At 52.4% G+C, this 13361-nt stretch overlaps 1 protein-coding gene across 1 annotated transcript in view; it reads right to left on the bottom strand.

The window, feature by feature from the left end:
* Positions 1-13361, bottom strand: part of TRPV4 (transient receptor potential cation channel subfamily V member 4) — a 56194-nt gene that overhangs the window by 15489 nt on the left and 27344 nt on the right. Inside the window, 2 exon segments of the mRNA XM_070475423.1 lie at positions 2770-2942; positions 6117-6534. Of these exon segments, the coding sequence (XP_070331524.1) occupies positions 2770-2942; positions 6117-6534 (591 nt within the window).

Below are 13361 nucleotides of genomic sequence, written 5' to 3'. Positions count from 1 at the left end.
GGTGGATCAGTCTGTTTCCTAACTGACAGGGAATTAGAAAATTAGAATTGTCACAACTCTCCATGCTGACCTCTTCATCTTTCATTCCCCAAACCCCAACCCAGGCTCCTTGTGTCCCCTTCTTAGACACTGATGTCCCTAGCCAGCCAAAACCTCTGTCACTCGTCTTCATCCTACCTTCTCCCACACCCTCTCCCCCAGTGAGTCCCCACCAGGTTTACCTGTTTCTCCAAGCCCTCCACCACTCTCCATCTCCATTGCCACCAACCTGGCCCAGCCAGCATCTCTCTCACATGCCCAGGACACCTGCCTGGTTTTCACCAGCCTCTCTGGACATCCTTAAATCTACTTTCCACATAGCAACTGAGTTCACTCTGGTCATGATCAGCCACAGGGCCTTTGCACATGCCTCTTTTTAACCTTCTTTCTAATCCTTCCCCCACCTGGTTAACTGCAGTTCACTCAGACTCTGCTCACGTGTCACCTCCTCCCGGAAGCTCTCCCAGATTTTCCTGATCAAGTCAAATCCTCCAACACAGCTTCTTTGTGGACACACAGTTACAGGTTGTAATTGTGTATTTGTTTCTGTGATGGCTTGATCAATGTAGGTCTCACACCTGAGACTGACAGAAACTTGAGGACAGGGTCAAGTCTGCTTTGTTCATCATTTTTTGCCCCAGGTCAGCACCGCACCTGCTGCTTGGTAGGTGCCCAATAACCACTTGTTGAGTAAATACACATTCAGTGAAGGGGCAAGCTGTGCACTGCAAGGAATTCCAAACCATAAGGGCTCAAGCGGTTTATGTAGGATGTGGGACCACACCGTTGATTTGGACTTCCGCAACCCCAGACCCAGGCTGTAGCAGGGTATGGGGCTGCCAACCTGGGTCCTGAGATAAGAAGCCGAGAACAGGCTCAGCCAGAAATCCGGAGTGGTTGCAGTCACAGGACTCCACCACCAGGTGGCGAAGTGGCTTTGCCCACTGGGGAGGCTGGAGCCAGGGGCCCTAAATAAACTAACTGTTCAGTTGGAGGTTGTCAAACTTTTGAGGGGGTGGTCACTGACTCCCTTAAGAATCAATGAGCTCATGAACCTCTGGTTAGAAAAACGTGAAGGGGTGGAGCCAGCGTTTGCGGAGCTCGAGACATGCAATTTGGGGATCCTGTTTATGAAAATAAACACACAATTACAAATTCCAAGTTAGGTCCACGGATGTACCGGGGGCCAGAGCAAGAGAGAGTCCTGAAGCCTAAGCAGTGGGCCTCACAGTAAATCCGCCTCTACACCTGCCCTATTCTGTACAATGTCAGGAACCTCCCCCAGCAGGCCTTAGAGCCCCCAACCCAGGCTCATGCAGACCCACCTACCCGAACTCAGCCTGCGCTCAGAGACCCAGCCCTGAACTCAGGAGAAACGAGAAGTCTTGGCAAGTCCAGGCTGGCACTGCTCTGCCAGCCAAAGGCAAAGCACCACGATTTCTTTTTCACGGGGGCTCCCTCCACTCCAAGGCTCCCCACTTTTGCCTGATGAACTTGGGGGACTAGGTGGGGCCATTTGGCCATGGCTTATATGTGGTTGATCTCCAAATGAGATTCGCAGCATCAAGGAGACCTTCTGAGGAGAGAGGGGGACCCCATCCCCCCCCACAACTCTAAGCTCATGCCCCAAACAAGGCCATACCGTCTGCGCCCTGGGTGGGCGCCAGGAATGAATGCTTTTTGTAAGTCCAGTAATTCTCTTCTGATGGACACAGGGATACAGCATAGTATCATTTTGGCATTCAGAGAGTTTGGCTGGTAAAGGTAAGTGTGACAAACACACTGCAGACCCGGTCAGCCTATTTAGGTGCTTAATTTGCTTGAAATGCCTAAAGTCTCCAAATATCTGATCTCCCTGGAGCTTTGTCAGCCCTGTTACTGTGGCCGGCCCACCTGAGACAGGCCCTCCTTCCTGGCAGGCGCCACAATTCTCGACATTTTATACTGATTTGTGGGGTCACTTGGCCAATTAATGACAGCTCACCTGGTCCCTGGCACATAGCACGGGGCTGACTAGGGCGGAGGGGTTCACAGGCTACGCTCCCTGATGTGCAGAGAGGCCGGGGCAGCAGAGGGAGCCAGCGCCCTGGGCAGATGTTTGAGCCTGGACGAGGCTGCAGGGAGCTGTCTGGGCTACGTCCCAGAGCAGTGGTGACGGGGTTCCAGCCTACAGTGGGGAGCCAGAGAACTGGGCAGGGGCGGGGCTCGAACGTGGATAGCAGAAGGAGAAATACCCTGCTCTCCCCTCCAGAGCTCCCCCAGACAGGACAGGGGCTTCTGGGCCCCTGGCTGCTGTGCTCAGCACTATGGGATCCTCTGTCCGCAGAGGCCAGGGCTACGCTGTGACCACTCCCCACGGCACAGATGAGGAAACTGAGGCTCAGAGAGGCCAAGGATCCCTTAAGTGGTAGAGGTGCTATCTGAGCCCCGCTGTGTAGGCTCTGGGCTTCCTTGGTGGCTCAGATGGTAAACAAACAGCCTATAATGGGACCTGGCTTACCTATGACACTTTCCATAAATAAAAGCTGAATGAATGCAGAAAGGCAGCCAAGGCCCAGAGAGGTTAAGTAATATGGGAAAGGACACACAGGGCTAGACTCCCTGTCCAGTGCTCTTCCTGGCTAGTGCAGCCCCCTGACCCAAGAGAAGATGCTGACGGGAAAGGGGGCCCCCAATGCCAGGCCTCCCCCAACCTCCAGCGGGCCCGCCTGCTATTCCTGAGCGGCTCACCCCGGAACTCCTCGTCCGTGAGGCGCTTCTTGTGGGTCAGCAAGAAGGGGAGCAGCCCATCCAGGTCAGCGGTGGAGCCCCGGGACACGATGTCAAAGAGGATAGGCCGGTTGAAGACTTTGAGGATGGGAGGCGGCTGGGGTGCGGGAGCTTTGGGGCTCTGTGGCTGCTTCCTGAAGAGGGAGGAAGCGGGGTGATAGGAGGGCTCATCCCCTGCCCTCCCTCACGGTCTCCAGCCTCAGAGGCCGGAGGATTGTAGGGGAGGGCAGATGGAGCCCTAGGGAGGGGCCAGGCTGAGAGGGGAGAGACATCTGGAGACACAGAAGAATGTTTTACCCCAACACTCTACCTTGCACCTACTGTGTGCTGGGTGGAAACAGACAGAAAGAAGCTCACAAGGTCCCCACCCATCTATCCATCTACCTATACATCCATCCACCCACCCATTTATACATCCAACCATCCACCCGTTCACTCACCCATCCATCTGCTCACACTCCCACTCCTCTACCCATCCACTTACCCAACCATCTATCCATCCACCCACCCACTCATCCATCCCCCCACCCACCCACCCATCCATTCCTCCATCCCCCCCGACCCATTCACCCACACCCACCCACCCATCCATCCATCCATTTGTCATTTATTAAGTGCTTAATAAGCCAGAGACTGGAAGAGAAAAAGACACTAAGGACAGAAAGGAACACCAGACTAAAAGATAAAGCAACTCTATCATTTATTCAAATCATTCTGCTTGATTTATTCATTCAACAAACATTTGAGACAAATGAGGCCATGAACACAGATGCTTAGTTCAAGGCCCCACCACAGTCAACACTGATAAACGTTAGCTGCTGTTCCTGTCATTATTTAGTGCTACTGGGTGTCCGGAGCCTGTATGTGTGGAAGAAATGCTGAGCTACAGAGGCGGGTGGAGAAAGAAAAAGGTGGGGAGGGCTGGGGGAGGAGAAGTGATGGAGAAGGAAAGAAGGGCAAAAACAGACAGTCATTCAGCCATTCAATAAGCATTCACTGGGCACCTACTGTGCGCCAGGTTTTGAGAGACAAAGAGCTGGCACAGAGCTGGCCCCGGGGCACCATGTGGGCAGGGACACTCTGTGTCACATCCTCACCCACCCAGCGCCCAGCATATGGGGGGGGGGGGGGCAGGAGGAGCCTGTGAAATGAAGACAGGACGGACAGGAGAGGGGGAGATGGGGAGTGCGAAGGGGAGAGTGGAGGGGAGCAGAGAGGGAACCAGAGGCGGCGGGGCCGAAGGGCGAGGGGTCACCGAGCTGTCCAGACCTTGCACCCCAGGACGGGGCCTCCAGCGATGAGGCACCAGGGAAGGGAGAAGAGGTGCTTCTGGACATCAGAGTTGGGGGGCACATAAGCTAGGGCAGCCCCCATTTCATCTGCTCCTGAACCGTGACCTTTGAGCCAAAAAATGAAAAGCACACCCTCGCCCCGTCCCGTCCTCGCTGAGGCAGCCTTCGGGGTCTCCGAAGACCTCAGCTGCTCAGCCGCAGCCCCTCCAAAGCCATCAGCCCTGGCTGTCTGAGGTAGTGGTGGGGACGAGGGCCTGAGGAGGGGGAAAGGGAGCCGAAGAGCCCACCAGCTTCCAGTGCGACCTTCCAAAGGGATCGGGCACCCGGACACCTTACTGCCCTGGGCCTGTCTCCACTTGAGTGGAGGTTACAATTTCATCCTGCAGCTCGCGGACTGTGCTCCTTGGAGACCTCGAGCCCCTCCAGCCTCCACCTGGAATGTTGTTCATCGTGTCTAACTCTTTTCGACCCCATGGACTGCAGCACACCAGGCTTCCCTGTCCTTTACCATCTCCCAGGGTTTGCTCAAACTCACGTCCATTGAGTCGATGAGATCCAGCCATCTCATTCTCTGTCATCCCCCTCTCCTTCTGCCCTCGATCTTTCCCAGCATCAGGAGCTTTTCCAATGAATCCCCTGTGTGGCTGCCATTTCTCACCCCTCAGAGTTGGGCTTAAATGTCAGCTCCTCCAGGAAGTCCACCTGGATTATGTTTCCTGTATCAGCTCCCTCTCACCTCAGCACCTCCCCCAGGGTGAACTATTTCTTTTTTTTTTTCAGTTCTACCAGTTTATTGCTACCAACCCATCTCCCTCCACCCTCCTCATGCATGCAGGCTGTCATGTAATCCCATGGACTGCAGCCCACCAGGCTCCTCTGTCCATGGACTTTTCCAGGCAAGAATACTGGAATGGGTTGCCATTTCCTTCTTCTAGGGTGAACTCTTTCTTTCTTTTTTTTTGACCAAGCAGCATGCGTGACCTTCCCTGAGCAGGCTGAACCCATACTCCCTTCATTGGGAGCATGGAGTCTTAACCACTTGACCACCAGATAAGTCCAAAGTGAACTGTCTACTCACTTGCTTTTTAAGTGTTCTGCCCTCCAAACTGAAGGTGCCAGTGACAGCTACTCAGTATCTAAGCTAAGCAGGGGCAGCATCTGGCCTGGCTCATTCCTGGAGCCCCAGGGCCAACCCCTTCCCTAACCTGGCATGTGGTGGGTGGTCCAAAAACATTCACTGAACAAACCAGTGACTCAGTGAATAAACAAAGGAGACAGACAGCTCCTGACCAAGCAGGGGCTCAGAAGGTGGGTGGGCTTCATCCAAGGGCATGAATGAGTCTGTGATCAACATGGGGGGACAGAGGAGGGCCAGAGGACAACAGGACACATGCAGACTTCAAGACTGTCCTCCAGACACGCACAGAGGCCCGAGAGGGTTCTAGGGGATGTCATGCAGAGATGGCTACACAGAGAGATGGCAGATGAACAGATGGGTTGATAGGTATCCGAATGAGTGATGACGGAGGATAAACTGGACAAGCGGATGGACAGGTGGAAAGGCGGGTAGCTGATAAGAGAGAAGGAGAGAAGGAAAGAGAAATAACAAAAGAGAGATATGGAAATGGAATGAATGAATGAATGATGAATAGTTTGATAGCTGACTGGCTGGATGAATAGAAACAGTGAGTAGATAGGAGAATGGGTGGATGTTTGGGGAGAATACGGTGGATAAATGGAAGGCTGGTTGTATGAGAGGATGACTGGATAGATAGATGGATAGATGGGTAGACAGATAGTTGAGTGAGCAGGTGATGGACACGTGGATGGGGAGATGGATGGACTGGACAAGTGGATGGCTAGATGGAAAGACAGGTAGCTGGATGAATAAATGAGTAGATAATAGGTGGGTGGGTGGGTGGGTGGATGGATGGATGGATGGATGGATGGGTGGATGGGTGAATGGGTGAATTCAATACAGAGGAGACCCTTGGCCAGGCAGCCAGCAATACTCACTCTATGACCTTCCTCCTCCACCGCTTGTTGTCACTGGGGTGGTGACGATACGTGCCGTAGTCAAAGAGTGAGTCCATGGGCGCCTTCTTGGGCCCGGGCACCACCGAGGACTCGTACAGGGTGGACTCCAGCAGGTCGATGGGGTTGGGCACCCCCTTGCGGAAGGCGCCCTGGAACTTCATGCGCAGGTTTGGGCGCCCGTCGCCTGGGCCGGCGGGGCGACCACCATCAGCTGGCGAGAGCGACGGGGAGCCGTCCTCCCCCTCGAACAGGTTGGCCAGAGACGACAGAGGGAAGGCCTCCCCACCGGGGGGGCCGCTCTCATCCCCGGGGAACTCGGTCGCCTCCCCGGGGCTCCCATGGGGGCCTTCGCGGGGATCCGCCATGCTGCCCCGGGTACCCGTCCACACGGCTTGGCCTGCAAGGGAACAGGAGGAGCGTCAGGCCGGCTCCAGGAAGCCCCCCTCCCACGTGGGCAAACAGCACTGCTGCCAGCTGCTTCAAAGCCACCCTTGTAATGACAGGGGTGCAGGGTGGCCACTCCCAGATGTGGTTGGCCGCCAGCCCCCGGCAGGAGCTGCAACAGGAGCCCCATTCAGGGACCTGGAAACACGAGTCCTCCTTGGGTCCAGCTACCCTGGACATCAGCTGGAGAGGGAAGGGCCTGAGAATCACACCAGGTCCCCAAACATAGAGCCTGGGGCTTACTCCTGGCCAACCAAACCAGCTTTGGAGCACCCAGAGCAGGGTTTGAATCCAAGTTCTGCATTTAGCCACCATGTGACAGGAAAGCTGATGGTTCACAGCCTCGGTTTCCTCATCTGTGAAATGGGGACAAAGCAGAACGCATGTGATCCAGTGGCCTGTGCTGTGCCTGCCACACAGAAAGCACCTACTAAAACAGAACCATGGAATGCATGCTGCGGGCACACTAGGTGCTCAGGAAATACACATGAACTCACTGCAGGAGTCAGGACCCCTCAACTTCCCAGTGCCATCATTATGACCCCATTTCACAGAACAGGAAACTGAGGTTCCAAGGGTTTAGTCAGCCATGCCCAAACTCTGCTCCCCAGTGCCAAGCGCTGACCCCTTCCCTCCCCTCTTTGCCTGGTTAGCTCCTGCCCACCTGTGTTCCCAGTTCATGTCGCTTCCTCTGGGAAGCGCTCCCCGACCATCTGTTCGTGGGATTAGTTAATTCCCGGGCTGTGAATACCGGAGGGTAGGGAAGGCCTCTATCTTGTCCACACCTGCATCCCCCACACCTTGAGGGGTGCCACACGGACACACGACCTGATGACAAAGGTATTATTTATTCTCATTTGTCAGGTGAGGAAAATGGAGCTTGAAGAGGGCAAGTCACACAGCTTGTAAGGAGAAGAGCTGGACCTGAACCAGGTTTCTCTGGCTCCCAGGCCCAATGTTTAGCTAGGAGAAGGGCAAGGGAGGGACGGCCTGCTGGCTGTCAGCCCCCTGCCCTCTGCAGCACGCCACGGGGTGGGCTGGACACCAAGGATGAGTTTCCTGGAACTCCTCACATCCCGCCCAGGCTGCAGAGAAATGTCTGAAAAGCTCTCTTTTCTACATCTCTCCCTCCGCGCACGTTAGCAGAAGAACAAATAAAGATTGGTCCCCACCTTGTTTGTTTTTGGTTGCCAGGAGACAAGGCGAGGGCCCCTGGAAGAGGCCTCTCGTGGCAGGCACACACGGCACACGGAGGGTCAGAGCTCCTGCCTCGGACGGGCCCCACTCTGGGCACAAATGGGGAGGCAGAGCCTGGACTTCAGACTCTTCCAGGCCTGGGTTCTAATCCCAGCTAAGCTATTTCCATGTAGCATGACCTTGAGAGAGTGTCCCAAGCCTCAGTCTTCTCATCTATAAAATGGGTACAACAGTAGTAGCTTTCTCACACATTTGCAGGAAGAATTAAATGAGATCGGGCATGTCCAGTGTTGACCCTGGGGTTAAGCTGGGGGCTGTCGTTGAGCACAATCAGAGAGGGAAGGAAGGGCTAGGTGCACAGGTGCTGAAATCACTTTTACCCGGTTCCCCTCAGTTCAGTTCAGTCGCTCAGTCGTGTCCGACTCTTTGCGACCCCATGAACCACAGCATGCCAGGACTCCCTGTCCATCACCAACTCCTGGAGTTTACCCAAACCCATGTCCATTGAGTCGATGATGCCACCCAACCGCCTCATCCTCTGTCGTCCCCTTCTCCTCCTGCCCTCAATCCCTCCCAGCATCAGGGTTTTTCCAATGAGTCAGCTCTTCACATCAGGTAGACAAAGTATTGGAGTTTTAGGTTCAACATCAGCCCTTCCAATGGACACCCAGGACTGATCTCCTTTAGGATGGACTGATTGGATCTCCTTGCAGTCCAAGGGACTCTCAAGAGTCTTCTCCAACACCACTGTTCAAAAGCATCAATTCTTCAGTGCTCAGCTTTCTTTATAGTCCAACTCTCACATCCATACATGACCATTGGAAAAACCATAGCCTTGACTAGACGGACATTTGTTGGCAAAGTAATGTCTCTGCTTTTTCATATGCTGTCTACATTGGTCATAACTTTCCTTCCAAGGAGTAAGCGTCTTTTAATTTCATGGCTGCAATCACCATCTGCAGTGACTTTGAACCCCAGAAAAACAAAGTCAGCCACTGTTTCCACTGTTTCCCCATCTATCTGCCATGAAGTGATGGGACTGGATGCCATGATCTTAGTTTTCTGAATGTTGAGCTTTAAGCCAACTTTTTCACTCTCCTCTTTCACTTTCATCAAGAAGCTCTTTAGTTCTTCTTCACTTTCTGCCATAAGGGTGGTGTCATCTGCATACCTGAGGTTATTGATATTTCTCCTGGCAATCTTGATTCCAGCTTGTGCTTCCTCCAGACCAGCGTTTCTCATGATGTACTCTGCATATAAGTCAAATAAGCAGGGTGACAATATACAAGCTTGACGTACTCCTTTTCCTATTTGGAACCAGTCTGTTGTTCCATGTCCAGTTCTAACTGTTGCTTCCTGACCTGGATACAGGTTTCTCAAGAGGCAGGTCAGGTGGTCTCATATGCCCATCTCTTTCAGAATTTTCCACAGTTTATTGTGACCCACACTGTCAAAGGCTTTGGCATAGTCAATAAAGCAGAAATAGATGTTTTTCTGGAACTCTCTTGCTTTTTTGATGACCCAGCGGATGTTGGCAATTTGATCTCTGGTTCCCTTGCCTTTTCTAAAACCAGCTTGAACATATGGAAGTTCACAGTTCACGTATTGCTGAAGCCTGGCTTGGAGAATTTTAAGCATTACTTTACTAGCGTGTGAGATGAGTGCAATTGTGTGGTAGTTTGAGCATTCTTTGGCATTGCCTTTCTTAGGGATTGGAATGAAAACTGACCTTTTCCAGTCCTGTGGCCACTGCTGAGTTTTCCATATTTGCTGGCATATTGAGTGCATCACTTTCACAGCATCATCTTTCAGGATTTGAAATAGCTCAAATGGAATTCCATCACCTCCACTAGCTTTGTTTGTAGTGATGCTTCCTAAGGCCCACTTGACTTCACATTCCAGGATGTCTGGCTCTAGGTGAGTGATCACAGCATCATGATTATCTGGGTCGTGAAGATCCTTTTTGTACAGTTGTGTGTATTCTTGCCACCTCTTCTTAATATCTTCTGCTTCTGTTAGGTCCATACCATTTTTGTCCTTTATCAAACCCATCTTTGCATGAAATGTTCCCTTGGTATCTCTAATTTTCTTGAAGAGATCTCTAGTCTTTCCCATTCTATTGTTTTCCTCTATTTCTTTGCATTGATTGCTGAGGAAGGCTTTCTTATCTCCCCTTGCTAGTCTTTGGAACTCTGCATTCAAATGGGAACATCTTTCGTTTTCTCCTTTGCTTTTTGCTTCCTGTCTTTTCACAGCTATTTGTAAGGCCTCCTCAGACAGCCATTTTGCTTTTTTTGCATTTCTTTTTCTTGATTCCTGTCTTCTGTACAATGTCACGAACCTCCATCCATAGTTCATCAGGCTCTCTGTCTATCAGATCTAGTCCCTTAAATCTATTTCTCACTTCCACTGTATAGTCATAAGGGATTTGATTTAGGTCATACCTGAATGGTCTAGTGGTTTTCTCCACTTTCTTCAGTTTAAGTCTGAATTTGGCAATAAGGAGTTCATGATTCAAGCCACAGTCAGCTCCCCGTCTTGTTTTTGCTGACTGTGTAGAGCTTCTCCATCTTTGGTTGCAAAGAATATAATCAGTCTGATTTCACTGTCAACAATCTGGTGATGTCCATGTGTAGAGTCTTCTCTTGTGTCGTTGGAAGAGGGTGTTTGCTACAACCAGTGCGTTCTCTTGGCAGAACTCTATTAGCCTTTGCCCTGCTTCATTCTGTACTTCAAGGCCAAATTTGCCTGTTACTCCAGGTGTTTCTTGACTTCCTACTTTTGGATTCCAGTCCCCTATAATGAAAAGGACATCTTTTTTGGGTGTTAGTTCTAGAAGATCTTGTGGGTCTTCATAGAACTGTTCAGCTTCTTCGGCATTAGTGGTCGGAGCATAGACTTGAATTACCATGATATTGAATGGTTTGCCTTGGAAACGAACAGAGATCATTCTGTCATTTTTGAAATTGCATCCAAGTACTGCATTTCAGACTCTTTTGTTGACTATGATGGCTACTCCATTTCTTCTAAGGGATTCCTGCCCACATAGTAGATACAATGGTCATCTGAGTTAAATTCACCCATTCCAGTCCATCTTAGTTCACTAATTCCTAGAATGTTGATGTTCACTCTTGTCATCTCCTGTTTGATCACTTCCAATTCGCCTTGATTCATGGACCTAACATTCCAGGTTCCCATGCAATATTGCTCTTTACAGCATTGAATCTTGCTTCTATCACCAGTCCCGTTCACAACTGGGTGTTGTTTTTCCTTTGGCTCTATTCCTTCATTCTTTCTGGAGTTATTTCTCCATTGATCTCCAGTAGTATACTGGGCACCTACTGACCTGGGAAGTTCATCTTTCAGTGTCCTATCTTTTTGCTGTTTCATACTGTTCATGGGGTTCTCAAGAAGACTGAAGTGGTTTGCCATTCCCTTCTCCAGCGGACCACATTCTGTCAGACCTCTCCACCATGATCCGTCCGTCTTGGGTGGCCCCACACGGCATGGCTTAGTTTCACTGAGTTAAACAAGGCTGTGGTCCTGTGATCAGATTGGCTAGTTGTCCATGACTGTAGTTTCAGTCTGTCTGCCCCCTCATCCCCTCTCGCAGTGCCTGCCGTCTTACCTGGGTTTCTCTTGCCAGAGGTTCCCCTCTGGGCCCTGGTTAGTCAGCAGCTGTGAGATCTTGGACAAATCGCTTCCTCTCTCTGGCCCTCGGTTTCCCCATCTGTAAAACCAGAGCAACCACACCACCCCTAACGCTCCTGGGAGATGCCAAGTGTCTTCAAGAATCTGAAGCACCCACTGGGTGCCGGCACCTAGTATGAGTCAGGAGACATTAGTTCCAGTCCACCTGCCAGGTGGGTAACAGAGACCCCCTAGGGGCTGCCCCCCGGGTCCCGGCTCTGTGACGCAGGAGTGGGGGTCTGTGGAGGCAGGGAGGGCTGTCCACCGGGCTGTGGAAACTGAGGGGAAGATCAGACTTCCCCAGGCACAGTCCTGCTCACCTCAGTGGGGACCCCAGGGCCAGGGGAAGAGAAGGAGTTTGGGCACATACTTCTTAATTACTGCACCCCCTCCCAGGTCCCCACGGGGTTCCAGACACCCTCCACCCAAGGTGGGGGCCAGATGAGGCAGCCCCTCCAGCCCCCACCATGCCTGTATCCCCTCCCCTAAGAAATCTCAGCCCAGACAGCATCCAGGGTTTCTGGGGCTCCACAACAGGGGGTCTGGAGTCAGCCAGCCCCAGGTTCAAATCCCCGCTCGGTCACTCACCCACTCACTGCCAGGAGCCTTGACAAGGCAAACAGGGATCAATGTCAGTGTATTAATTATGGTGAAGCGATAATTATGAACTAAACCCCCATCATCACCGTGATCGTGGGGCTCTTGGGGGCCCAAGTGCTTCACACACACGCTTTCACCTGGTCCTCCCTGGGACCCTAGACAGTGGTTCTCAGCCGGGGGGCCCCTTGGCTCCCCAGGGACGCTGGGCAATACCCAGAAGCATTCTTGGCTGTCACTGTGCAGAGGAGAGAGGGCTAATGGCATCTAGTGAGTCAAGGCCAGGGGTAGCGCCAGACACCCTACAAGGCATAGGACCGTGCCCGCCACAAGAAACTACCCAGCCGGAAAAGTCAGCAGTGCTGACGTTGAGAAATCCCACTCTGGAGGTAGGTACTGCTGTCATTCTCCTTTCACAGATGAGGAAAACTGAGGCTCAGAGAGGTTAAGTGACTTGCCTGAGGGCACACAACAGGTGAGTGACAGAAAAAATGAAAGTGAAAAGTAAAAGTGTTAGTCACTGGGTCATGTCTGACTCTTTGTGACCCCACGGACTGTAGCCCGCCAGGCTCCTCTGTCCATGGAATTCTCCAGGCAAGAATACTGCAGTGAGTAGCCATTCCTTCTCCAAGGGAATCTTCCCAACTCAAGGACTGAACCTGGATCTCCCGCACTGCAGGGCTTCCCTGGTAGCTCAGCTGGTTAAGAATCTGCCTGCAACGCAGCAGACCCCGGTTCGATTCCTGGGTTGGGAAGTTCCCCTGGAGGCTCAGATGGTAAAGCATCCGCCTGCAGCGTGGGAGACCTGGGTTCGATCCCTGGGTTGGGAAGATCCCCTGGAGGAGGGCATGGCAGGCCACTGCAGTATTCTCTGGTATTCTTGCCTGGAGAATCCCCATGGCCAGGGGAGCCCTGGTGGGCTACAGCCCATGGGGTCGCAAAGAGTTGGACATGATGGAGCAACCAAGCACAGCGTAGCACTCCTGCATTGCAGGCAGGTTCGAAGCCCTTAGTGACGAAGCCAGGACTCAAACCCAGGCAGCTGGCTGTGGAGGCTGGGCTACCCTAACCCCTCAGTTGACAGCATGGCCTGGGGGCCAGGTGCCACACCAAACCCTTAAAGTATCTTGTTCAAGGTGCACAACGGCCCCCGAGAGAAGGACTGTTACCGTCAGCCCATGCTAACCTGAGCCTCAGTTTCCCTGCATACAAAATGAGGGCTGCAAAACAACTTCTATCCTATAGGGCTGTCCTATAGGGCTGTTAACGGGCAGGGCAGGTGTCTCTTGGGCCCCT

Source organism: Odocoileus virginianus, chromosome 12, assembly GCF_023699985.2.
Source record: "Odocoileus virginianus isolate 20LAN1187 ecotype Illinois chromosome 12, Ovbor_1.2, whole genome shotgun sequence".
NCBI classification, from domain to species: Eukaryota; Metazoa; Chordata; class Mammalia; order Artiodactyla; family Cervidae; genus Odocoileus; species Odocoileus virginianus.
Note: the sequence above shows the minus strand (reverse complement) of the source record. Positions and strands in the feature narration are given on the sequence as shown.